The sequence below is a fragment of the Megalops cyprinoides genome, chromosome 13 (assembly GCF_013368585.1).
Source record: "Megalops cyprinoides isolate fMegCyp1 chromosome 13, fMegCyp1.pri, whole genome shotgun sequence".
In the NCBI taxonomy this organism is placed as follows: Eukaryota; Metazoa; Chordata; class Actinopteri; order Elopiformes; family Megalopidae; genus Megalops; species Megalops cyprinoides.
In genome coordinates this window covers 15,511,358-15,537,545 of record NC_050595.1, presented here as the reverse complement: position 1 = coordinate 15,537,545, position 26,188 = coordinate 15,511,358, and the positions used below count along the sequence as shown (strand labels likewise).

At 47.0% G+C, this 26,188-nt stretch overlaps 1 protein-coding gene and 1 non-coding gene across 13 annotated transcripts in view; one reads left to right on the top strand and one right to left on the bottom strand.

The window, feature by feature from the left end:
• chd9 (chromodomain helicase DNA binding protein 9) overlaps positions 1-21,492 on the top strand; it is a 72,925-nt gene extending 51,433 nt beyond the window's left edge. For 5 of the 12 annotated variants that reach the window (XM_036544090.1, XM_036544091.1, XM_036544099.1 and 2 more), the window contains 23 exons: positions 1,159-1,354; positions 2,807-2,971; positions 3,482-3,667; positions 3,968-4,078; positions 4,215-4,411; positions 5,021-5,220; positions 5,566-5,725; positions 7,477-7,566; positions 9,017-9,120; positions 9,753-9,870; positions 10,480-10,537; positions 10,769-10,817; positions 10,984-11,212; positions 11,524-11,729; positions 12,148-13,002; positions 13,435-13,598; positions 13,838-14,062; positions 15,278-15,455; positions 15,886-16,025; positions 16,511-16,735; positions 16,878-17,015; positions 17,109-17,213; positions 17,491-21,492. In XM_036544090.1, coding sequence (XP_036399983.1) covers positions 1,159-1,354; positions 2,807-2,971; positions 3,482-3,667; positions 3,968-4,078; positions 4,215-4,411; positions 5,021-5,220; positions 5,566-5,725; positions 7,477-7,566; positions 9,017-9,120; positions 9,753-9,870; positions 10,480-10,537; positions 10,769-10,817; positions 10,984-11,212; positions 11,524-11,729; positions 12,148-13,002; positions 13,435-13,598; positions 13,838-14,062; positions 15,278-15,455; positions 15,886-16,025; positions 16,511-16,735; positions 16,878-17,015; positions 17,109-17,213; positions 17,491-18,453 — 5,062 coding nt within the window. In that variant the 3' untranslated portion in view covers positions 18,454-21,492. The remainder of the gene's footprint in view (positions 1-1,158; positions 1,355-2,806; positions 2,972-3,481; positions 3,668-3,967; positions 4,079-4,214; positions 4,412-5,020; positions 5,221-5,565; positions 5,726-7,476; positions 7,567-9,016; positions 9,121-9,752; positions 9,871-10,479; positions 10,538-10,768; positions 10,818-10,983; positions 11,213-11,523; positions 11,730-12,147; positions 13,003-13,434; positions 13,599-13,837; positions 14,063-15,277; positions 15,456-15,885; positions 16,026-16,510; positions 16,736-16,877; positions 17,016-17,108; positions 17,214-17,490) is intronic. The other 7 variants (XM_036544102.1, XM_036544100.1, XM_036544092.1 and 4 more) reach the window with 7 other exon arrangements.
• A 4,262-nt stretch (positions 21,493-25,754) lies between these two features.
• Positions 25,755-25,828, bottom strand: trnan-guu. The gene has a single exon. It is a non-coding gene; the product is annotated as a tRNA-Asn (tRNA).
• Between the last annotated feature and the right edge of the window lie 360 nt (positions 25,829-26,188).

Here is a 26,188-nt window from a genome sequence, read left to right as displayed (position 1 = left end):
GGCCCTTGGGGGGCCTCCCCATCACTCATGGAGAGGGCAGGAAGTTGCTGGAAGTGGGACATGCTGAGGCTCCTGGGATAGATGCAGCCAGGCGCTAGTAGCTCCTCTGCCTGGCGGTCTGGCGGAGGGAGACATACAGGCAGCACATATGAGGGATCTGCCCCACGTAACGACCCGATGACGGAGTGCACTGTTTTCAGTATTTCAAAACCTATTGACCGAGTCCAAAAAGGAAACACTTTGGGGAAGATTTAGACGTTGAGTTCCACACGGTTGGCAGGTTACGGGACTGCCGTGGAGATTGATTGCCGAGGAAATTGTTATTACAGGAGAGGTTTGGCCAAAATCTCTAATGTGATGTTATGTGATATGTATCAAACACTTCCATCCGTTATTGATGGAGCGGTTTCAGAGGGTCATAAACGCTCCAGAGCAGAGCTTTCCCCTCTCGCTGATGACGTGTGTACCTTATCTGCAGCTCCCATTGACAGTATGTAACCCAGTGGTAGAAAGTTCACCGGTCTCACAATGACTGCATTTTTCTGCTGAACGGTCTCTGGTGGCAGAAAAGCAAAAACCAGGATGTAGATATACATCTCGAGATTATTAACTGCAGCTTGTCCACAGGAGCAATTTTCCATGCCATGCTGTTCCCCTGATCCCTTCCTGGCTCACTGGGAGAGTCATCTACACCTTATAAATTGCAGACATGCAGTATTCTTATTATTATATACTTTTCTTCAATTTCTTTATTTGTCCTTGTTCTTGCCTAGTGTACATTACAGAGCAAATGTTAAAGTGCAGAATGGAAATACAATAGTAAGTAAGCTACAGTATAGCCCATAGCATACAGTGAACTAAAGGGCAACAGGCGGCTATCCTATCTAATAACAACATAAATCCCTAAATCTAATAGAAATTATGATTGCAATGTAATGTAATTCTCGTGGTTATGATTTGATGACTTTTTATAATATAAATCATGTTTAATATAAACTAGACTTGACCGTTCAGTTACCTCTTTGAACAATTTGCCAAAATAAAGATGATTGAATGTATATTTTGATATGACACTTCTCATACCAGTGTGTCATATGATGTGGTTGGTGCTGCCGCTGCCTGTGTCTGTGCTCATGACCGCGTTGCCGTGCGGTACAGGTACCTCTACGAGAGGATCGACGGCCGCGTCCGGGGAAACCTGCGGCAGGCCGCCATCGACCGCTTCAGCAAGCCCGACTCGGACCGCTTCGTCTTCCTGCTGTGCACCCGGGCGGGGGGCCTGGGCATCAACCTGACCGCCGCCGACACCTGCATCATCTTCGACTCAGACTGGAACCCCCAGAATGACCTGCAGGTGCGGCTCCTTCTCACTTCTCGTGGCGATTAGCCAGAAGATCTCATGTGTGGTCAGGGAAGCGGTTTATGAGTGATGCGGTCCTTCCGGTGCCTCTTGAATCAACTATCTCATTAATATTGACAATGTGGGGCATGTGTGTTCTGAAGTGTCTTGTCCTTGGTTGCAAAATGGAAATGGCAGTGCATTGTCAGATACTTCTGTAGAAGTATTGAGCACTTTGAACACTTTGGTGCAAATCCACTGTGATGTCATTTCTCCCTGAAGGTCTCATCACCTCCTTTCATATACATTGTTCTTTTACCTCTTCTCTTGTTTTAGAATGTTGATGGTTAAACAAAGGATAGCTTCACAATGACAAAAAACATGATAGAGAACATTACAAGTTCTCCTTTCATTCTTTGCTAGGCAGACTCCCTTAATGGTATTACTTGAATACCATCTGTGTTTACATGCTTAGTATTTAAAGATGCAGTGCAGGTTCAGTACCTTGCTCAAGGGTACAGCAGTGTCTGACCCGGGAATCAAACCCAGCAACCTCTGAGCTACAAGCCCTGCTCTTTTCCATGCGTCACCACCACCACCACACTGCTATGGAGATCAGCTGCTGTGGAAATTGTTATTGTAAGCGGAATTAGCCAAAAACGTTAATGTGATGATCAAATACTTCCATCTGTTATCGAGAGACCGGGTTTAGAGGGCTGTAAAAGCTCCAGAAGAGTGCTTTCCCATGCTCCTCATGGAGCGTGCGGCTGATCTTAACGCAGACAGTGTGGAGTGTACGAACCGAGTCACTGCAGACTGAACGCTGATTAGACATGATCTCTGTGCCGGCAGCCATGTGTGTAATACCTGTTTGCTAATTGTCTGCCTGCCTGCCCATAGCTGTCACTGATTTTGCCGTTATTAGCGAGCTTAACGGTGTTACTCGTGGCGGCCGTCAAGAAGGTGTCAGCGCTGTCAGATGAGCTTAGGCTTACAGTTTGCGAATAGGATACTGTTTTAACTACCCACGCTCACACCTTCATGAAGGTACACACACGCACAGTACTGTTTCTGATATTGAAAACCATGAGGTACCACTGCAGTGGATGCACTTGGTTAATGGATTTAAAAACTTAACTATATTAGTGAGGGTGTGTTAGTCTTGTTCTAATCAGGAGTGACTTAGTCTGGGTCTGATACAGTAAGGACTGTGCTGTATTAATGACTTAAAAAGCTGAATTTGAAATTGTCCTATTTTGAAGGTTCCGCATGTATATGTAAGAATCATTGTCTGTCAGTCTTTTGTGTCATCAGGACAGTGGTGTATTCTGCATTCGTAATGACAGTTTTCTAATGTATGCAGCTTAACCGTTCCTACTTCTAGTACATCAAACTTCTACTACTGCTCCTACTACTGCTAATAAGAATAATAATAATTTGTGTCTTTTTGTGTGTGCGTGGGTGCAGGCCCAAGCTCGCTGCCACAGGATTGGGCAGAACAAGGCGGTGAAGGTGTACCGGCTGATCACGCGGAACTCGTACGAGAGGGAGATGTTCGACCGCGCCAGCCTGAAGCTGGGCCTGGACAAGGCTGTGCTGCAAAGCATGAGCGGACGGGAGAACAGCATGGGCGTAAGGAACCTAACCCGTCGCCCAGGGTCACCTTCTCTGACCTGAGCCAGACCCCAACCTTAATATGAACCAGCTGGGGACTAACCTGGGGTCAGGCTTGGGTGGGAGTCACTGTGTGCATAGTTCCCTGCTTGCATTGTCTGGAATGTCCTATTTCCAGACACCCATACTGGACATATTTAGCCAAAGTCATGCGTGATCATAGAGGGCAGGCCTTAATATGGCTGTAAGTTCACCTATGTAGATATTTACTGACAAAAAAAACACTAAGATACAGTGGAGGTTAAATTTTGTTTAAATGTAATTTCCCCTACAGAGACAGAATGTATACATTGCTAAATGATCTGGTCAGAGTGCGTCAGTTTCGAGGCACAGGGCAGCACTGGATCAGGGGCTGCAGTGCTTTACTCTCTGTATGTGCAGCACTCATTACTGCTGAAGCCCCTCTGGCTGTAAGCGTGCAGCGAGGAGGCTTTTCGGGTTTGCTGAGCCGGTTGCTCTCCACTGCAGCAGGCCCAGCAGCAGCTCTCCAAGAAGGAGATCGAGGACCTGCTCCGCCGCGGGGCGTACGGCGCCATCATGGACGAGGAGGACGAGGGCTCCAAGTTCTGCGAGGAGGACATCGACCAGATCCTCCAGCGCCGCACGCAGACCATCACCATTGAGTCCGAGGGCCGCGGCTCCACCTTCGCCAAGGTGAGGAGCGTCACTCGCATAATCTGCCATCACTTCACCAGGTGTCCATGTGGTGTGTCAGTGCAGCTGACTCCTGATAATTGCATATTCCTGGGATAATTGTGTCTTAGTGCACTTAGCCAGAGTTTGCTCATTACAGGAATAAGTCCCACTTCCAATAACAAGAATAAGTAAAGCCAATGTTGCAGCTGTGAGGAGTTAATTGTGTTCTCTACTGTGTACTGTAACTTTCTTATTTACTCGAAGTACACAAACCTGTGTGTCATAGATGTTCTTAAACCCTTTTGGTTTCTGTTTCAGGCTAGTTTTGTGGCCTCTGGGAACAGGACAGACATCTCTCTGGATGACCCCAACTTCTGGGACAAGTGGGCCAAGAAGGCAGAGATTGACGTGGACACAGTCAATGGCAGAGTAAGTGCGGGACCCGTGCCCCGGTACAGTCACCGTGACAGCTCTGTGCCCCGTGTGTGGCTGTTATCTGTTTCACTGCTCTCTGCTCTCCCCGCTGTGTGACATCCTCTCGATCTGCCGCTTTCCCCTCCCACAGAACAGCCTGGTGATTGACACCCCGCGGGTGCGGAAGCAGACCCGTCCTTTCAGCGCCACCAAGGACGAGCTGGCCGAGCTGTCGGAAGGCGAGAGCGACAACGATGACAAGCCCAAGCTCCGCCGGCCCTACGACCGCCTCAACAGCTACGGCCGCACCGAGTGTTTCCGCGTGGAGAAGAACCTGCTGGTGTATGGGTGCGTTACCCCGGCAACAGGACACCCACTCTCATTCAGTCTTTAAGATCAAGGCTTGCGAGATAAAACATCTAGATAAGTGAAGATGACTTTGCGTAAGCCTCTCACATGAGAAAATTGAAGCTTTTGAACTTGAAGGTTACGAGGATGTTTCCAGGGCCAGGGAGATGAATGCACACTATTCTCTTCTTTTTTTTTGATTTTGTGTTCTCTCAGTTCCTGTGAAAAGAAAATATCAATAGCCAGGATGGTTAAAAGTACAGGTGATCTGCTTTAATGCTCATTTCTCCAGGGTCGTGGGTGCACCGATGTACTGATACGCAGTGCCATCTAATGGCAGTGGACACAAACCATTAACCTTAGGAATTGCTGAGATTTATAGTGGCACATAAAATTTAGAGGGTATTGATTGTTTTAATCACTAGCCTATTATATACTCAGGGTTTGTTTAAGTAGGGGTGGTGACCACAGAAAAGTGCCCCACAGTAGGACTGCTTAATGTCGCGTTGCCGCGTGAGCACAGTATTGCGTTTCGGCTGGGTTGGTCTCGTTGCGGTCAAGGTCGGTCAGCAGTGCTGTGCTCAGGCTCTGCCGTGCGGTTCATTTCAGATGGGGCCGCTGGAAGGACATCCTCCTTCACGGTCGCTTCAAGCGGCAGCTGAGCGAGAGGGACGTGGAGATGATCTGCAGGGCGCTGCTGGCCTACTGCCTGGTGCATTACCGTGGCGACGACAAGATCAAGAGCTTCATGTGGGACCTGATCGCCCCCACGGAGGACGGCCGCACCAAGGAGCTGCAGAACCACCTGGGTGAGGCCCTCTGTCCTGACCTCTCCAGAAGACTGAACCCAGATCAGTTTTGTTGATTTATTTTTTGCCCATAACAGATTTGGTTAGGATTAGGGTTCAGTAAGATGATCCTGGGTTGTTTGTCGATAGTGTAAGGTATTGAGACACAGGAAAGGAGAAGCAAGGATATGCTCTGTCTGACCACAGTTTCTCCAAAGTGAAATGACAGCCCAGAAAATGACCTGTTAAAACCATGTGTACAGTCTTTGACCCTTTGTCGTCTAGAAACATGAGTGTGGGTAGGGGGGTAACAGTGAGCATATAAAGTGCCCATATAACATCTGAACATTCCTCTCTTCTCTCCAGGTCTGTCAACACCGGTGCCAAGAGGGAGGAAGGGCAAGAAGATGAAGACTCAGTCCAGCGCCTTCGACATCCAGAAGGCCGAATGGATCAGGAAGCACAACCCAGAGCACCTCCTGCAGGACGACGGCTACAAGAAGCACCTGAAACACCACTGCAACAAGTGAGAAAAAAAAACCCTCTGTCCTTGTCCTCTGTCACCACTTATTAATGTTACAAGGGTTTTAATTCCCTGAACACCACTGTAACAAATGAGGGGAAAAAAACCATATTATCCTATATCACCATTTATTAATGTTAGATAGGCTTTTAACTCCCCAAACACATCTGTAAAAAGTGAAGAAAACCTCATATTATCCCATATCATCTCTTTATTAATAATAAAGCACAGTTTAAATTCCCCAGACTCAGCTTTAACAAGTGAGATAGAGCCCACTGTATTCCTCATTGCTGCTTCATTTATTTTCATGAACACAGTTTAAACTCTTCCATGTATTAGTAATAGCAATTGTAATGGATAAATACAGTTGCCTTGGAGAAGATAGGCACAGTTTCGTATGTGGTGCGAATCGCCTTAACAAGGAGGCTGTAGTGATGGTAAAGACAGCGTGCAGTTATGGGCTTTTCCTTTATGGAAGGTTTAAGCGAAGGTTGTTTGGAGAGAAAGCGCAGAGCGAAATAGCAGCTGAGGGGGAGTGCATGTTTGTGCAGAGGCCTGGTTCAGTGTAGCGGCAGGCGCACAGAGCAGAGCTGCCACAGAAAGTTCCTCATTGTCAGCCAGGGCGCTCTGCTGACCGGCACACTTTTTTTCCCAGCGGTGGAATGTGTCCCACGTGGGGAGCGCAGATTGGGCTTTCCTGAGGCTCCAGAAGGCGCTGAAGCGATAAGGCAGCGCAGGGCCACGCGTAAAAAGCCACCGTCTGCTTAGTCACGGGCATCGGTTCAGAGCAGGTGCCATGAAGATGCACAGATCTCCTCCTCACCTGGATGGGCTGAGTGGACAGTGATGATTAGAATGACACATCCATGTAATGTAAAGATTAGAGGGTCTGCACAGTGGCTGCTCTGAAGCAATGCCTGTGCATTGGAAGGAAATATATCTTTATAGCTTTGCTCAAAGCTGTCAGTGGAGGTGTGTGTGGTTTGCATCCACTTGGAGCTGTTGTCTGTTCATCTCTCTGTGAGTGAAGGCAAGGGTGACACATGAGCTGTCTATCTGGCTGTGGGAAGCGGTGTTCACTCCCCTCCCCACTCCCCCCCTTCCCGAACTGCCACAGTGACATTGACAGGACTCAGCAGCTGTCCTGATGTAGCACTGGCCCCAGTGGAGAGGGGGGGTTTGTCATCAAGGTCTGTGACATCACACGGTGTCAGCGAGGTGAAGGCTCAGGCCACTCGGACGAGCGCATGACACGGGACGGGGATTAGGCAGGGGTTCTGCTTGCATGCTCACGTCACCCCCCCCCCCCCCGAGTCACGGCACTGGAGCTGGCATCTCGGCTGCGAATACCAGACTGTCCCAAGCCCTGATCTCCACACCTGCTCTCAAAGCAAACCAAGCAGTCTCGCCATTACATTCCTCCTGCATCATATCGAAGTCGTCCCATTAATGTGGGCACATTGTACGTCCCTCATAGCACACAACCCAAAGCCACACTAAAAGTATCAAAAACCTCTCATAGCTAACGGCTCCTAGCTTCCAGACGCTGGTACATTCTCCCTCGCCGGATGGATGACCTACATATGTAGGGTGCCAGTGAGGAATTACAGGCTGCTGAGTAGTCTTGAGCCTCCGCCAGAGTCACTTAGACCCAGGAATCCGGGGCAGTGGCAGGGAGTGTGAACGCCTTTCTGCTCAGTCAGCGCTTGCAGGCCGCCGCCACGGTGTAACCGCTCCCCCGTCTGTCTGCACAGGGTCCTGCTGCGTGTCAGAATGCTCTACTACCTGAAGCAGGAGGTGATAGGAGACCAGTCCCGGAATGTTCTAGACGGCGTGGACTCCAGGTGAGAACAATAACCAGAGACTTTTTCAGAGCTCCTCTCTTACAGGGATCACAGTTTTAGATAACGAGAGGGAAACGCACAGTCCAGAGAAGCTACTGGGGACCCCTTGGAGCCAATGTGAACTTTAACTTCTTGACTAGTCATAAATCTAGGCTATAAAAATACTTCGTTAACCTGAAGGCTTACAGTGTTGTGGGTTGCAGCACAACGATTGTATAACACGAATGATGAATGTTTTTTTTTCTGTGAATTTTGGGTTTTATGAGAAATGACTTTTGAATAGCATTTGTGTGTGTTTTTTTTTTAAATAGCAACAATTTTTATAAAGTCATTCATAATTGAATATACAAAAGCTGTAATGTGGTCTGCTCTGTAATATTAGAGTGTTTACTCATAAATGCAGGTGATTTTTAAAAAAATCAGACAAAACAAGTAAGCAGTTCTGTAAAGGCAGTATTGTTAGTGTGTCTGTATTGTTATAAATTCTTTGACGAATCTGGCATCAGATTGAAAATGCTGTAGCCCATCACCTGGATTTTAGCAGAAATATCTGCTAAAATATCTGCTTAATATCTGCAATATTCATGGGTCAAAGGGAACAAATGTATTCAGCCAAATGGGTGTCTGAAATACTCTGAAATGACCTATTATAGTTATCCAGCCCTGGTCAGCTGCTTGCTATGGCAAAATTGATAGAAATGGGACTGATAACTGGATTATTGGGTTAACTGCAATTAATCCAGGATAACCTCATTAACACAGTTGTGGTCCCAGTGTGAAAATGCCCTGAAGACCATACTCACAGATTACATCTTACTGTTTCTGTTATAAACCTCCTCCTCTCACCCCAATTCGCAAACTGGAGTTCAGCTCTTTCACAAGCTGTTGAATGGTTTAATGGTGTTGGACTAATGCAGCTTTGCCTGGGAAAAGTGTTAAATCTGTGTCCAAAGGGGAAGTGATGCACAGTACCAGTCAAATGTTTGGACACGCCTGCTCATAGAAGGGTTTTTCTTTATTTTCACTATTTTCCACATTTTCGAATAATGGTAAAGACACCAAAACTATGAAATAACAGAAATGGAATTATGCAGTAACCAAAAAAATCAACAAATCAAAACTATCTTATATTTTAGACTCTTCAAAGTAGCCAAAAAACATTTTTAAAATTAATTTTTTTTGGAATGAAAGTCATACATAGGCATCAACTTCACTAGTTATGTTTCTCTAAGAAAATTCAACCTTTTAAGCGCAAGTCTTTCGATCAATATGTCTTTGAATGCGTGTTTCCCATTATCTTAATCCTGTGTGTCCAAACTTTTGACTTGTGCTGTAGTTGAAAGCTATCTGAAGTCTTAAGATGGTGCTCTCTGGGCAAGGTGGTCATGAGGGCTTGCGGTAAGGCTTTTTACTGGGCTGGCCTGTCTAACTCTCACTTCTCCCTTCTCAGCGAGATCAAGATCTGGGTTCCAGAGCTGGACCATTCAGAGCTGCCTGCTCTCTGGTGGGACACAGAAGCTGACAAGTGTCTACTCATGGGGGTTTACAAGCACGGTGAGTGAGAGAGACCAAGAGACAGGAGAGAGTGAGAAAGACAGTTGGACAGGGTGAGACTGAGACAGATACAGACGGAGCAAGAGAGACAGACAGACGCTGAGAGAGGTTTTGAGTGAGGAAGACAATCTCACTCACAGAGAGACAGTGTGAGAGGGAGACACAGGGGTGGAGACAGACAGGCAGAGTGAGAGGAGGAAAGAGACAGAGGGTTACTGCCCCAGACAGACACAGAGAGACAGCCAAGTGTGAGACGGGGTGAGGGCATGGGACAGACACAGAGAGAGACAGCAACTCCACATTCCAATTCCCACTAGAGGATGAGTCAGAGGAGCTTAACCACAGAAGCAAGGTAGCAAGGTGGCATTGGCAGAAAGGGGGACAAGAGAACCAGGACAAATCTTACTCACAATGTGGCAGTGTGTGTGTTAGGCCTTCACCATAGAGCAGTTACTGACATATCTACAAGTGCCTCTGTCTCGCCAAATTGAGATAAAGTTGAATTTTTTTCTTCTGGTAATTTAAGAGATGGGTCCTTTACAGACGTTTCCGTAATAAGTTTGGGAGCCCATTTTCACAGCAGTTTGACTGTAGCGTTTAAACTGTGTGTCCGTTTTCTGTTGCACGCGCAGGCTATGAGAAATACAACACCATCCGCGCAGATCCTGCCCTCATCTTCCTAGAGCGAGTGGGCCGGCCGGATGAGAAGGCCATCGCTGCTGAGCAGAGAGGCAACGACTTCATGGATGGGTACGTGGCCGCCTGTCCCACGGAACACTGATCAGTGGGTGAAAGTCTAAGCAAACCTGCGAGCTGTCGGACCCCTGCAGTAAAGTGCCCAAAAGGGAGAGCTGTTTGATGCAAAAAGTGACTGCATAGATATTCTGTTACCGAATCTTCTCAAACTGAACTAGAGTGGCACACAGCTGTCTTGGTAAGCCATATACCTCAGGCTCCATTAGGTGGGCTGGTTTAATGCCCATGTCAAAAGAAAGGACTCCTTTTTTGTCATCAGACAAGATCCCCCGTTTGTGAATACTGCATGTGCAAGGTATAGCAGCCCGAAAATCAAATAAAACAATTTTGTTAACTGTTTCAAAGCCAGTAACAACAGAACGAATTGGAAATAATCCCAACGGTTGTCTCCTACCACTTCCTTAGTTATCCTGATCCCAGGCACACAAACCCACAGGTCTGATCATGTAACCTGTACTCCACCTACTGGTGGCGGAGGTAATCATGTTTACTTCTGGCTGAACGGCAGGGCAAGTCAATGTTAGCGAGCCAGGCCCACCTTTATCTGCTGCAGACATTCTTTTACCTCTCCTCGCTCCTAACGGCCGTTATCTCGCCTCACAGGGATGTGGATGACCCAGAATACAAGCCTGCCCCGGCTTTGCTGAAGGACGATATGGAGGTAAGGCCCAGGGTGCATGGGAGGAGTAGATAAGAGCATTCAAACTAAACAGGCGAGCACTGACTTCAGTGCAGTTCATCTCTGTCAAAACATTTAAAAGGATCCATTAGAAGCGCACAGTGAAAAGCAGGGGAGCCTGGCATGACTAACTGTCTCTGAAGCCGCTGCTGTGCTGTGTATGCGGGGAAGTGTCAGTTTATGTGATGTAAACATGTCCGTCTGTGTTCCCAGGATGACGTGTCCTCCCCTGGAGACCTGGTCATCACCGATGCTGCCGGAGGTCAGTCATACTTAGTCCTTCATTTAGATGGGAAGTAAAAAGATGTATGTATTTATCTGGATGTTTGAAATCCAGTTACAACAGAAGAGCTTGTACCTTTAAAGTCGTAGCTAAAATAGCTCGAGAGCGTGGATTCTGTATTGAGTCGTGTTGTGTTTGGTCCCAGAAGGTAGTGTGGAGTTGGAGGGGGGTAAAGCGTACTGGCCGACCCCCTCTGTCCTGACCGCCCGGCTACGTCGTCTGATCACTGCCTCCCAGCGCTACACCAAGAGTCGGCAGATCCAGTACATCCACCAGGCCCAGCAGGCCTTCCTCAGCCCGCCCTGCGGCCTGCCGCCCACCCTCAATGACACCCTCAACCCCAAGATGGCTGCCAAGATCGAGCGGCAGCAGAGGTGAGAGGCCCGCAGACGTGTATCGTTTCAAGTTGAATGAGCGACAGTGTCAGACCGGTTAATTTAAAGCTACAAGTTTACACACACAAACTCACACAGAGACACAAATGCACACACGCGGATACGGACAGACACACACAAATATACATACAAACAAATGCACATGCGCACACAGGCACAGATACATAAAGATACAGACACATAAACATACAGACAAATGCACATCTACATGCACACGTACACATACACAAAAGTACAGAGTGGCCTTTGGGGGCCAGCTGCACGCTCACTCCCACCTGCCTCTCTTCCAGGTGGACCCGGCGAGAGGAAGCCGATTTCTACCGTGTGGTGTCCACGTTCGGCGTGGTGTTCGACCCCGACCTGGGCCGCTTCGACTGGACCAAGTTCCGGGCCATGGCGCGGCTGCACAAGAAGACCGATGAGAGCCTGCAGAAGTACCTGTGGGCCTTCACGGCCATGTGCCGCCGGGTCTGCCGCCTGCCGCCCAGGGACGGCGGTGAGTGACACCCTCGATCACGTTGATTGGCAGGCTGTTAGTGACAGGCGCTGATCCAGACTGTTACTGTCACAGCTGCACTGCGGCTGCCACCGCAGGCATGTCTACGCCATGTTTCGCTCACCCCAGCTTTCAAACGACCCGTCGCCCAGGAGAGGGAGTGTGTAGGAAGCCCATGTGAATCTGTTATTAAGGGAAGGGAGTCCTATTCCAGGCCTGGATTAGCAAATCACTGAGGCCGGTATTTGGTGTAGGCTTTGGTCAGTCAGCGTTTGAAAGGGAACTCACATGGACTAGAATTGTGCTCATATGACTAGGATTAATCATGTGATAGAGGTGCTCAGTTGATTGATTGTGGGTTGCTTGAGATGAGTGATTCTGCATATGGAGCAGAGTTTGACTGGAGCTCTCTCCACAGACTCGGTGGACCCCTCCCTCTCCATCCAGCCAATCACGGAGGAGCGGGCGTCGCGGACGCTGTACCGCATTGAGCTGCTGCGGAAGATCCGCGAGCAGGTGCTGCGGCACCCGCAGCTGTACGAGCGGCTGGCGCTGTGCCAGCCGGGGCCCGACCTGCCCGTGTGGTGGGAGCCGGGCCCGCACGACCGCGACCTGCTGATCGGGGCCGCCAAGCACGGCGTCAGCCGCACCGACTACCACATCCTGCGGGACCCTGAGCTCTGCTTCATGAGGGCGCAGAGCAGCTACAGCCAGAACAAGGGGGCACCGCCGCGGCCCCTGCCCCAGCACCAGGCCCCACCCCGGCCGGCCGACGCCCGCGGGCCCCGGGACGACGACCCCAGGGCCCAGCCGAAGGAGGAGCCCACCTCTGAGGAGGAGTCCGCCGAGGCCGGGGGGCGGCCCGAGGTGTGGAACCCCCAGCCGGGCCCGCCCACCTCGTGCGGCCCAGACGAGCGGGCGGGCCCCGTAAGGGGGGAGAATGAGAGGCGCATGGTGGCGGCACGGACCAAGCCCCTCACGCCCAACCCCGCCTCCAAGAAACAGAGGAAACCAGGAAAGAGCCGCCGGGCGGCCAGGGGCAGAGGATCCGGCACGGACTCCGACTCGGAGGGCTCTTCGTCCTGCTCCTCCTCGCGCTCCTCATCCTCTTCCTCATCCTCATCTTCCTCCTGCTCACGCTCGCGCTCACGCTCGGGCTCCAGCTCTTCATCCTCGTCCTCCTCCTGCTCGTCAGGCTCCTCGTCCTCCTCTTCATCATCCTCTTCCTCCTCTGCGGGAAGCGACAGCGAGGGAGAGGAAGGCGAGAACAGCAGTAAGCACGTCACTCAGCCCCATCAGCGAACAGAAGTGCTATGTTACATCACGTTGTGGCCGGAAAGATGCTCTTATCTACAGCCACTTGCTCAGCTTTTATGTATTTATTTATACAGCAAGATATTTACTGTGCCAAGTACTTTGCCCATGGGTACCTTTTCCAGCGGTACTACAGCCATTGTATTTGTCACTGGTCAATTGTCATTCCTTCAGAAACATTAATGTGACATTTCTTCTGCATGTCAGTTCATTTACTTCACCTACAGATTAATAACAGGCAGTCTCAACCAGGTATTATGCTGGACCGGTCCCTTCTAGACCAGGTGGCTTCACATACCACAGTAACACGCTGACAAAATTGCCACATGGGAATAATGCAGGGTTGTGACAGTGTCTGCCATTTGTGACGCGTGTGGCCTTGTCCCCTCAGCGCCAGCAGTCCCCACGGTGAAGGCCTTTGACGAGGACAGCGTGGCATCCCTCAGCACCACGCAGGACGAGACGCAGGACAGCTACCTCGCCGAGACCAGCCTGCCCAACTCCTCCCACCCCTTCCAGGGAGGCTACATGCTGGCTGCCTCCTACTGGCCAAAGGTGAGAATACACTCTTTTCTTTTCCTCCCTCCCTCATCAACGACACCTGTCCAAGTCTGAGTCTGTTGTCCACTTAACTTGAATGGATACACTTATGTTCTGTTGTGCTGGAAGTCGCTCTGGATAACAGTGTCTGCTAAACGCATGTAATGTAATGTAATGTACTGGGATTTCCATTACTGTGTCTGTCTCTCCTCCGCTGACATGACATCCCTGTCTGTCTCAATCCCCCCCCGTAGGATCGGGTCATGATAAACCGGCTGGACAGCATCTGCCAGGCGGTGCTGAAGGGAAAGTGGCCCGGAGCGAGACGCGCCTACGAGGGGAACGTGGTGTCCTCCTTCTACACCACCAAGCTGCTGGACAGCCCCAGCGGGCTCCGAGAGGACCCCTCCGCCTCTCCGCAGGTGTCAAAGGTGAAGACGCATGTCCCAGAAAAGGAGTTTACAGTCAAACTCAATGACGTATGTTCATTCATTTATTCCCGCTAGGAGCTGAATGCAAACCGCAGCATACGGCATGTGTCTTTCCCCCCCCATGCAAATGGCTGCCCGTGGCTATTTTGTCTCCCCCTCTTAATTATGATACTATTCTGGCTGCTGGGGCATTACAGCAGATAATCTCAAGGGCATGAAGGTGATTTGTATTACCTTCAACGTCATCTAAAAGCATTTGTGCTGTATCTATTGAATCTGGGCTGATGGGTAGGTTGCTTTCTGGACTCCTGCGTGTCTTGTCTAACCTGCTATAGAAGCTCTGGGCTTTTGATCCTGCCTGCTTTGTGATCTATGAAATACAGCATGCCTTTTTGCTTTTGCAAGAGAAGCAATCCTTTACAATAAACCCTCATATCTGCATTGTTCAAATGTGGTGAAATACAAGCCAAGCCCCATTCTGGGGCGATTGAAACATTGTTCTCATTGAATGCGGTGTGCTAAGTTGGGCATCAGTGACAGATACCTCTGTTCTGAAATAGGTGCAGCGAATGTTGTACAGTAGCAGATGGTGAACTTCACAGAGGAAGGCAGTGCTGTGACTGACCTGTTTCACATTTGCACACGTAGTTGTGCTCATTTGTAGTTTTTATATGCTATTTGTAATCCCAGGAAGTCCTTCCTTCCTCTCCTAATCTCAGTAAAAACATTACAGTAGTACAGGAAATGAATAGTAAGGTTACCAGAGATGCCCTGTTTGAATGAATGCATTCAGAATGAAGACCTTCAGTAGAAGTGTCCCTTTTTAAAGATTAGTTCTTTTAAAAGATCAGAAATGCTGACTCAAAAAGTAATGAATACAACTGGCTTTTTATTTTTGCCTGAAAGTCATCTGCACACTCACATTCTAACATTGTCAGAAGTGATAGACGTGCTCTATCCAGATATGCTAGATCTTCACATCAGTTGTAATAAAAACCTTGAATAACCAGTGCAAAAACAGAAACAGAAATATGGACCCTTTTATACCATCAGCAACAGTTTAACAGTATGGGTACCATAGTCATAGGAGAAATGAAATGAAAGCTACTTCAGCAGTGGTTATTGTTATAATCCACAGAAAGGTCATACATTAACCCTTGTCATAGATGCCTAACACGTCTCACCCCTGGTGTTGAGGTGTGTGTGTCTGTTCTGAGGCTGTGCATCGGCAGGGCCGCACTCTGACCTGTGCTCTTACCACAGCAGGAAGGTGGCTTGAAGCTGACCTTCCAGAAGCAGGGGTTCCCCCAGAAGAGGCCTCTGGAGGGCGAGGAGGGGCCCCTGGGCCAGCAGCAGTACCTGGCCCGCCTGCAGGAGCTGCAGAACGCCTCCGACACCAGCCTGGCCGACTTCACCAAGCCCCAGCCCAGCATTTCCCATGGTACGTCACGGAGGGGAGAGTGGCTTTGCTTAAATTACCAAGAGAGGCAGATGTGGAATGCAGGTATCCAGGTATCATAAGCAGCTAATGCAGCTGATTTGTCTGTAGTAATAGTACGCTACTAGTCATGCACTTATGATGTTGGGTAATTTGTCTATAATCCCAATGCATTGTAGACAGTTTGTACAGGGAATTTCTGTACACCCAGAAATGAATTTAAATGTATTTGTACTATTGGTCAAAACATTTATGTTTTTGTTATTGTACTAAATAGAGTCTGCATTGGCTCAGGGATTCTTCTAACACAAACAGTTGGCTCAGGGATATGTCCAAAGTTGCCAATGTTTGGGACAGGGATTGATGCAACACTACTAGAATTTTGTGCAGGGATCGATGCAGTACTGTTAACCCTCATGCTCAATATCCCCAGGGCTCCAAGGACAGATGAGGGTGAACGGGGTGATGGACGGCCAGCCGGTTGTGAAGAAGAGACGAGGGAGGCGGAAGAATGTGGAGGGAATGGACTTGCTGTTCATGAACCGGAACAGAGCCACTGCAGTCTCAGACCAAGTAAAAGCAGACTCCTCTGAGCCTCTCTCTCTCCTTGTGCCCTCTCCTCTCCCTCTGTCTTGCCCTCTCTGTCTGTTACCAGCCCAAGGCAGCACTGCAAAGCAGTGCATTAACAGGAAGTTCCTACAGAGTTTGTGTCTGCTTCCATGCTCCTCTCTCCCTGTCTTTCCCTCTATGATCTCACAGTATAATCTCTCTCACAGTCCACACTTGAATTGATGCAGGGTGTCCAGGGAAGAAAACACACAGGTTTTGAATAGGTGTATGATTTAAAAATAGTGTTGAAGTTGTATTTAGCTTGCAGTCAGCGCCTCGAGTCGGACAAGGCCATAAATGTAGCCGTAAATGGTTCTTAAAGCAGGCCTGACACATTCACATCCAGTCTGCATGGTAAAGAACAGACCCTGGAGCAGGTCAAAAGTGCACGATGGTGTTGTGCGTTAGCCCGGACTCTGTCAGTAACAGCTGCCATGCTGTTTGCCCAGGTGACCCAGGCGTGGTGCAGTGGTGCCCAGTCTGGCCCGGCTGTGGGCCCAGGGATGGCGTACGGCCAAAACCAGGGGCTGCTTGATACCGAGAGCCGGGTGCCCGTCATCAACCTCAAAGACGGGACCCGGCTCGCCGGGGACGACGCCCCCATGAAGAAGGACCTGGAGCAGTGGCTGAGCGAGCACCCGGGATTCGTGGCCGACGTGGGGGCCTTCATCCCCGTGAGTCTTCCTCTCTTTACCCCAGCCTCTCTTTGGGGTTCAACTCTGAGCTCTGTGCCAGAAACCTGTGTCTGTCGGCAGGGCGTACCTCTGTGGCGCTGATTGAGTTATCGATGTTCTGTGTGTCTGCCTTCCTCCTCAGGGCCTCAACAAGATGCAGTTCCAGGACGGGAGGCCGAAGCAGAAGAGGCACCGCTGCCGGAACCCCAACAAGATTGACGTGAACAGCCTGACGGGGGAGGAAAGGGTGCAGATCATCAACAGGCGAAACGCCAGGAAGGTGAGGCGCTCTATGCACCGTGGAAACGGCGAACTGGTACGTCCCTCCCCCCACTCGGCCCCGGCTGAGCCTCTCTTTGTGCTCCTCCCACAGGTGGGCGGTGCCTTTGCTCCTCCCCTGAAGGATCTGTGCCGCTTCCTGCAGGAGAACCCTGAGTATGGAGTTCCCCCAGAGTGGGCCGACGTGGTCAAGCAGTCGGTGAGTATGGCCACTTCTCATTTATCAGTGCCACTGATAACTACGGGGCTTTAAAGCTAGAAACTGTAATTGTTAATTAAACTGGGGCAGTCTAGGCTTAACTGGTTATACTGGAGTTAGTCCTGAAACCGGGATGAAGCAACTGACAGAACTATGAAATGTTCCTATTGATGATTCTGCAGGATGCTATTCTCCAGCAGTGTACAGCAATGCGCAAAAGTGCTGACACTGTTAGACAGGACAGGGTGGTGAAGTCTGTTCTCTCCCCCTCCTCCAGGGTTACCTCCCAGAGAGCATGTTTGACCGGATCCTGACTGGGCCCATCGTGCCGGAGGAGGTTAGCCGGCGAGGGAGGCGGCCCAAGAGTGCGCTGGCTAAGGCGGCTGCCGCCAACAACGCCAGCACCAATCCTCTGGCCCTCAACCCCCTGCTGACCAACGGGCTGCTCCCGGGCATGGACCTGCCCAGCCTGCAGGCCCTGCAGCAGAACCTCCAGAGCTTGCAGTCCCTGCAGCTCACCGCTGGCCTCATGGGCCTCCCAGGCAGCCTCTCCGCTGCCGACGCCAACAACCTGGCCGCCATGTTTCCCATGATGCTGTCGGGCATGGCCGGGCTGCCGAACCTCCTGGGCATGAGCGGCCTCCTGGGCAAGGCCCAAGAGGGCGCGGCAGGGGCCGAGGACAGCGCGAAAAAGGGAAGCACCAGCGGCGGCGGGGACCCCTCTACCCCCAAAGGCCCCACGCAGGCCGCCGACTCCGCGGGCGAAAGGACAGAAGGCCAGACCCCCGGCCCCCGCTCGGACGACCCCTCCACCTCCACCTCCAGCGCCGCCGCTGCCCCACCAAGTGCTTCTACTACGACCACCGCCGCAGCCTCCAAGCACCCGTTAGCTCTTAACCCCTTACTGCTCTCCAGTATGCTTTACCCAGGGATGCTCCTCACCCCAGGCCTTAATCTGCCCATCTCCACACTGTCTCAGTCCAACGTGTTCGACACACAGCAGCAGCAACAGAGCGCTAACAAAGACCCGGCTACGCTCCCTGCCCCCTCTGAGGACACGCCCGAGGAGGCGGGAGAGCAGGGGGAGGCGGGGGAGGAGGATGAGGAGGAGGAGGAGTCAAGAGAGGAGCCCTCCGAACAGAAGGACAACAGCAGCTCGGAGAAAGGCGAGTCGTCCTCGTCCGAGTCGGACAGCTCCTCCTCCTCGTCTGAGGATTCTGACTCCAGCGGGGAAGACTGAGCCCCACATGTTACCCTTATAAATATATACATACATATAAGAATTACCCTGCACTTACATTGTGATTTTTTTCCTCTTTGTAAATATCAAGGCTAAAAAAGTGTTGTAATAAAGACAAAAAAAGAAAAAAAAGAACCGTATCTAGAGAAACTGAAATGAAATTTCAATGTTTGTTCAAAGGTACAATGTTGTTTTGAGAGACATTTGGCATGTCAAACTTTATTAGATTTCTGAAATTTCCAAACTTGTATCACACAGTGATGTACAATTGCAACAAACAAAAAAGCAAAAAAAAAAGCATTATTATAATTATGTTGGGATTTAATTTTATAAACAAAAAAAAGAAAAGAAAGCTCAAGGCGAGCTGTACGTTTAATATATTTGGAGTGGCGGGGAAAGAAAACTTTATAAATATTTTGGTTTAATTTGTAAATAGTTTGACAGGTTCCTTGACACTTATAATTTGCAGATGAAACTTTAGGAAAAGTCAGCAATAACTTGGGCAGCTGATGAATGTCACAGAAGCTGTAGATTTTCCGCGGCGGCCCGTTCTCTTCAGATCCTCGTGTGGGTGCTCCCATTGATAAAACAGCGCTCTGGCCACCGTTCTGCTCCGACAGTCTCTTGTTGTGCAGCTCCTCTGCCCCCCCCCCCTCCCCAGGTATATAAGAAGCACCAAGGGCAGTGCTGTGGAGATTCACTGGCTTCTGGTCTTCATTCCTACTCTAATTTCAGTTCATTTAAGATGAGCCATCGATTCGAATGGGAGGCAGAATTCACCTGTTTGTTTCAGGTATCGGTCAGCTGCTGGTTTGAGAGGCACTGCTGCGACTCTCAGGACAGTGAATCTCCAGGACCAGGAGTTGACAGCAATGATCTTGGAAAATAGTGTCTATGGATCTCACTCTTATTAACACACACACATACAGCACACACTGACTTTGTATACGTATTGAGTTGCACTTTAGTCTCAGACAGTCCATGCTCTTGCTGGAATATCCAAGTCCCATAGGGTTTATGGTGAAAATCCCACTGAAATTTGAGGAGGCTGATCAACAAGTGGCTACAGAATGTGTGCTAGCACTCCTTTCAATGGAAGCAAGGCTAAAAGGAAGGCTATCGCTATCTGGTTGTTTGTAGTGCACTGGTGATTGCTTTTAAAATTCAGGTACAATACAATTACGAGTCATTTAGTGGAAAAAACTCCCATCGGGCGCTTTAACTGGCCCCTTACCTCAGCCGAATTCAAGTTCAAATCTTACCGCATTAAGCATCAGTTTGCAGTTCAGAGGACGAAAACAGTTGTATCATGTTGTATGTTCTTTTTTGCAGACCTTCAGAAGCATCTGCTGACTGTCCATATGTGTACCTCTTGTTTTTTGTTTGAGTATATTTCCTTGGTCTCTTAATATAATTTCTTAAAATTATTCTGAATGGGGGTCTATGAAATGGCACCACCTAGTGCCACTGTACTGTTGTACCATCTTGAATTATTCCCTTACAGACTAGGGGTGTGCATTTTGATGTGTTTGATATTCAAATATTGTATGGTTCCCAAAATATTTGAATAATCAAGCCCTGTTTCTGCTCCCAGGTTTCTCAACGATACTCTGGGTCTTTGTGAATAATGACACACTGCAAATAGATGAATTTTCGCACACTTTCAGGCAGGAAGTTTAAATATCACTGATTTGTGTTATTTTCTGCAGGGCTCTTAAACTCTCCTCCAGGAGTATTGATGAGAAAAAATAAAGCTCTGGACATTTTTTTGGTGTTGTTGTTAATTAACAAGCATTTGAATATTGGTCCAAGTTGAGAATGGGTCAGTGATTATAGTGAAATGATGGAATATTTAGTCTTATCCCTATTACAGACAGCATGTAGAGTTAACCAGTGTACTGCAGTCTAGGGCAGTGCTTCTCAAGGGAAGAAGCATCATTCAATGAGATCTCTGATGGTACTGTCATGAAGGAATCGTACAGAGATCCAAATTACACCACAAAACATACCGCGCCACTTCAGGGACTGATCTTTGCAAATCATGCGGCTACACTTAACTGTTTTGACATTGGGAATCATTAAAGTCCCCTTTCTGTTGACCCCTTTGAAACCTTTCATTGTGATGTTTCATTGATTTCACGGGTACTGTGTGACTGGCTGTTTGCAGGAGTTTGTGGTACAGACCAAAGTGAGGAATGGGTGTTTGTATTCATTGTTTCTTACATATGGCTATGCAGACTCTGAGGTGAAATTAGAAGTTGTGGTGTGTTGATCCTTCTTCAGAAATATTTCCAAATACATAATGCCATATATATTTATCTTACCAGGCTTTGCTGGATTAGTCCATTGTACAGTTCTGAATTCCAAAGCTGTCATTAGTATACTCTACCTACAGAACCTCTTCCCAGGTTTCCTTGCTCTGAGTTGGAATCATATCGTCATAGCTACATTGGTTGGTAAGGAGTGATTACATTTGATGTTTAATCAGCCATGATCAGTATTGTGGAATACTTTCCCTCTGTGTCATTACATTATTGTTAGTATGCAGGCCTGCATATTTGTGGACATGTTGAAATCCACCAGTCCTCCCAGTAACTCAGTTCGATCTGTGCTAAATGGTCACGTGATCAAATCTGTGTTCAGCACCCTGTTTTTTGAACCTGTCGAGACAGCACTCACAGTCTGTAGTAGTATCATTGACGTTGCTCTCACATTTTTGTGTAATCATTATAAAATTCAAATATGAAATTAGTAGTAAGTTACAGTCCAGGACACATAATGTGAGCTGTGGACAGTGTTCTCTATTGGGAGGAATCCATTCTTGATAATGATTCTTATCATCTGCCAGACTTTGGAAAGGGCAGTTGTTGTGTAACACATTTGCCTGTCCGTTTCCACGTCTGTCTACACCTCAGTGTGGGAAGTTTAAATGGCTTCGGACTGCTGTGACTCAGACTGCCTTAGCTGCTGGGGCTACAGCTGCATGCGTTTTCTGGACTCCTGGCCCAAGGGAGTGTTTTTTTTTTTTTTTAATTTCTTGACAGAATAGCAACTGGACCCCAAGCTATTGCAGTGATCAGGTCAAGCTCCAAGAGGGGAGTTCAGATCTCCAGAAATGCATTGTTATATAGTGCACATCAGCCAGTGTCATTTTTTTTCTCATGAATTGAGCTGCAGATCTAAAAGTTGCCTTGCGCTGTAAATTGGGATCTCAAACACATGCTGAACCAGGTCTGAAAACAGACTGGCTTAGTGCTCGTTCTTACTGTGTGCAGTTGCCCATTATCAGGGAATGACCACAGGCCATCTGTGTTCATATTAATGTCTGGTGATGGAAACATGCCCGAATTCAGTAGTAGAGATACCTTTTGCATTTTCTTGAGTATGAGTTATTACTATATCTAAATGCCACCATGCTGTGTACTAAACTACTGCCCTCAACAGTGCAGAGAGCTACTACAGTACAACCAGGAGATCTGGCACATACAGAGGTGGGAAGTGTATCAAACAAAAGAGAACTATTTCTAGGGAGTAGTCGGTTGTGACTTTAAGAAGAACAACAGATAGTGATGTTAATATGTCAGTATTGAAGGACTAATTTTGTTTTATTTAAGTTTATTTTGACCGCATTATACCTATCAAGTTGTAATGTTAGCTACAGTATGGCTCCAACAGAGTGTCGTAAACCACCACTGATACTGACAAAGACAAGGGCAGAGCAGACTAGGCTGACTGTGGGAATACATGCCGTAGGCCTCAAGAATCTGCCCAGGGTGGAGTGTGATTCAGTGGAGGATGGGCACGGTCTGGGCCAGTCTCCCTTGATGCTACATGTAGAACGTTGGTTGGCCTTTGACAAGCAGCCTGTGCGCTCCGAGAATTTTGTTCAGTTTCGGCGTGAAACAGATTCCATTTGTCATTATTCTAGTGTGACTGAAGTGAGAGGAAAAGGATTATTTAAAAGTGACTACCCTTCAGATACTGGCTCTAAGACAAACGCCTCACAAGGGCAACTGCATGTATTACATAGGGGTGGTTTGATCAGAGGAGAACCTCTCTGTTACTGATAACCGCATAATCCCAAGCGGTGCCCTAAGGTGGTAAACCGGCCCTCGCTGCTTCCAGGTTACAAATTCGTCATGTTATGGTTTTTACATGAACCTCCACAGGCAAACCTGTAGTGACAGTGGTATAGAGGGTTTTAAATGCTGTGTACCTTGACTGAGGATTTTGGATGGCGCTTACAGTATGATACTAGAGTGCATCAGTGAAGGGTTGGAAATTATAGCTTCCTTTTGAATGAAATATTTTGGCTATGAAAGTATTGTCATTATACATTTGAATATTTCGATAGTAAGTCTCTCTGTGACAGTAATAAGTGCAACTGCTTGACAGACTCAAGGCATACAGACATAACGGATATGACAACCAATATGCAAACAAATCACAAGGAAACAAGACACTAATAAATGAGAATTAAAAATATTTATGTGAAGTAGTGGGTGGAAAATGCTATTATTGCCTTGTATTTGTACTTTTGTTCTAAGCTTGATAATATCTTAAGTCATTTTTGAGGTCCATTTTTTTTTCTTTTTGTTCTTTTTTTTGGACATTTGCAAAACTTGCAAGTTGTGGTCTGTGTAGTCAAATAATGCTTTATGTAGTGGAGGAAAAGCGTCTTAAAAAGTCATTTATAATTTATTGAATTACTTTCTATGAAGTTCTATAGAGGAAATGGAAGTTTAATTATTTTTATTAAACATATTCTTTGACTATCCATGAGGTCTGTCTGTGTCCGTTAACTTTTTTCCTTCAAAAATGGGAATGTCCACTACTTGTCAGCACTTGAATATAGTAAGTTTTCATAGTTCTCCATAGTTCTCAACCAGGTTTTCATATTTCTCCATCTCAACTATCACAAAACATGGGGCTTGGGCCTCTGTGGGTCCACAAAGTGCTTTGTAAAATTTCATAATTATTTTTATTAATTGTGTTCACAACACATACATCGCAAGATGTACATAGTAATGATACTACTGTGGTGTTATTATTATTGTTGCTATAACTACCGTGTTTGTAATAATTGGCCAAACCACATGAACTAGTCTCAATTAAGTGTTCCACATCATGAAAGAGACCATTAGTGCTATATATAGAGCTGCTTAGCCAGAAAGGTTTCATTTTAGGGTTTTTTTGGCTTTGAGTTAAGAATTTCTTTTTTAAAAGTTCTATAGTTAAGGGCCTGGACACCAGTCAGCATTGCTGGAATGAAAAAAAGCTTTCTAATGAAAAAGGCTACTTTCTTCAATCTTAGTCTTTTTATGACCAATCAAAGAGATTGGCCATGGACACTATGCATTTACATCGCAGCAGTTATCAAGAATACAGAAAATATTTGACGTGAATCAAATTATTGTTTTATGAGAACTTCTTGAACTTCTTTAAGGATTTCGACTGTATCTCAGCATTGTAGCCAACAAATTTGCCGACAGATTACACAGTGCCAACAAATATGCCTAGCAACACTCCAAAATAATCAATGCAAGTTGTATGAGTCATTTTATTTTATGTAGTAGGATACATGCAGCTGAGTCTTGGTTTTCATCAAGCTGATGTGTGATCCGCACAATGGTCTGGTACTGGAGCGAAGGAGCACTTGTTGAAAACCTTAAACAAGAGATTCTTCCAGAGTGGGTGTGTCAGGACTGACCTGGGATCTGTCTGCACTCTGCTCTGACACGGTGCAGCATGTGAGCCTGGTATTTGTCTGAGAAGTCTGTTTGACAAGCGAATCTGAGTACACCTCATCCACACGCTGTAACAGTCTGCTTTAGGACAAAAGGGAGTTTTCCCTTTCTCAGAGGCAACAGGACATCTATAGCAGATGTGCTTAATGTGTAAAGTAATGGGCTGTGTAAAATGCCATTGCATGGAAAAAGAAAAGTTTGTTTTCCTGAATTCCCAAAGACACCAATTAAGCCAAATGTAAAAGTGTGACTTTGTGAAGCAGATGGAAGACTGGAATGGAAGATTCTGACAATATTCATTAAAAACAAGTACATGGTTTTAAGTAATTCCTGCACTGATAATGGAGTTTGTATTATTAGTCATTACACGAAGCCTCATTTTATTTTTTGGCAAAAAGTTGCATTTTTTTCACTGTATGACATGAGAGAGAGTAGCAGCGTCTCTAGATGACATATATTTACACCACTGGCACTGAAACGTGAAAATAACAGACCATAAAAGCATTCACAATCACCTGAAATTAAGATCTCTGGGGAAAAAAAAATATATTACACCCTATATCACCACAACATACTACCGGTGTATGACTACATTTCCAATAATTACGGTCACTGTGGCTAAAGAACAGTCATACCTCTGTTATAATAGCACTGTCATTGAAACCATTTACATTGACACTTAGCTACTTCAGAGTGTGGCATTAGTTAATTGTGCTGGTTCTTCTTGCAATAATATGTTACAGATAGACCAGGTATCTGTGCTTAAAAACTCAAGATGTCCTAAGAGTGACTTTTGTTTACTGGGAACCGCAATTAACTTGTTGACCAGCTGTGCATTTGAAAAGCATTTTATCGAAAATACTATTTTTGTGTCAATTTCATATTTATCTTCATAATTCCATTGCATGTATCATTTTTTTTTTCATTTCATTGTAACACCTTGTTTTCAGTGTTTTATTTTATTCTTGATATAAATAATATAGACGGACTTAAACGGTTAACAGCTCTTGTCTACAAATGACTTTGCTTGTGTAACTGCTGGTCTTTGGTGTATCTGACGTACGTGGAGCAGACTTACCATCTTTTCCATAAGGGATGTGTACTTAGTATTGTGCAATGGAATTCTTTGTGATCAACTCTTTGTCTCCCTCTAGTGGTTACAGGCAGCTCTGTGCTGCTTTGCTCTCACACAATCACACAGTGTGCAGCAGTTCAGAAGTTACATTACATATTACATTATCAGCATTTAGCAACCTCTCTTATCCAGAGCAACTTACATCATTTTTTTTTTTTTTTTTTTAACAATGTTATCCATTTATGCAGCTGGATATTTACTGTGGGTAAACTGTTGGTTAAGTACCTTACCCAAGGGTACACCAGCAAGTGCCCCAGCGAGGAATCGAACCGGCAACCTTTTGGTTACGCGTCCTGCTCCTTAACCACTATGCTACACTGCTGCAGAATAATAATCATTTCATTAATGTACTCAGATAAGAGACAACTGTTGACTGAGCTCCTTTTTTCCTGCCAGAGGAAATCCATTTAAAAAGACTCCGTCCCTGGGTGGGCTCGAACCACCAACCTTTCGGTTAACAGCCGAACGCGCTAACCGATTGCGCCACAGAGACTGACGGTGTCCTATAAAAAGCCTTTGGAATTTGTACGGGGAACGTGCACCAGGAAGGACATTAGGAGCTCAGGTTCTGAAATCTGTGCCAGGGGAACAGAGCATAGATCAATGTGCAGACTAATTGTATAGCTCCCAGTTGACTGCGAGAATGTGCGAGCCACACACGCACAGAAACATAAAAAGAACTGTTAAGTCATCATACATAAAGATCATCTACATCAATTCATAAATATCTTTGTGTTTAGATGTAGACAGATTTTCCAATATGTCATTCAGTACAGTATTGTGATCTATGTACATATTGTAATTAATAATGATTTTTTTCCCCAAAAAAACAACAAAATAATAATTTTGAAAA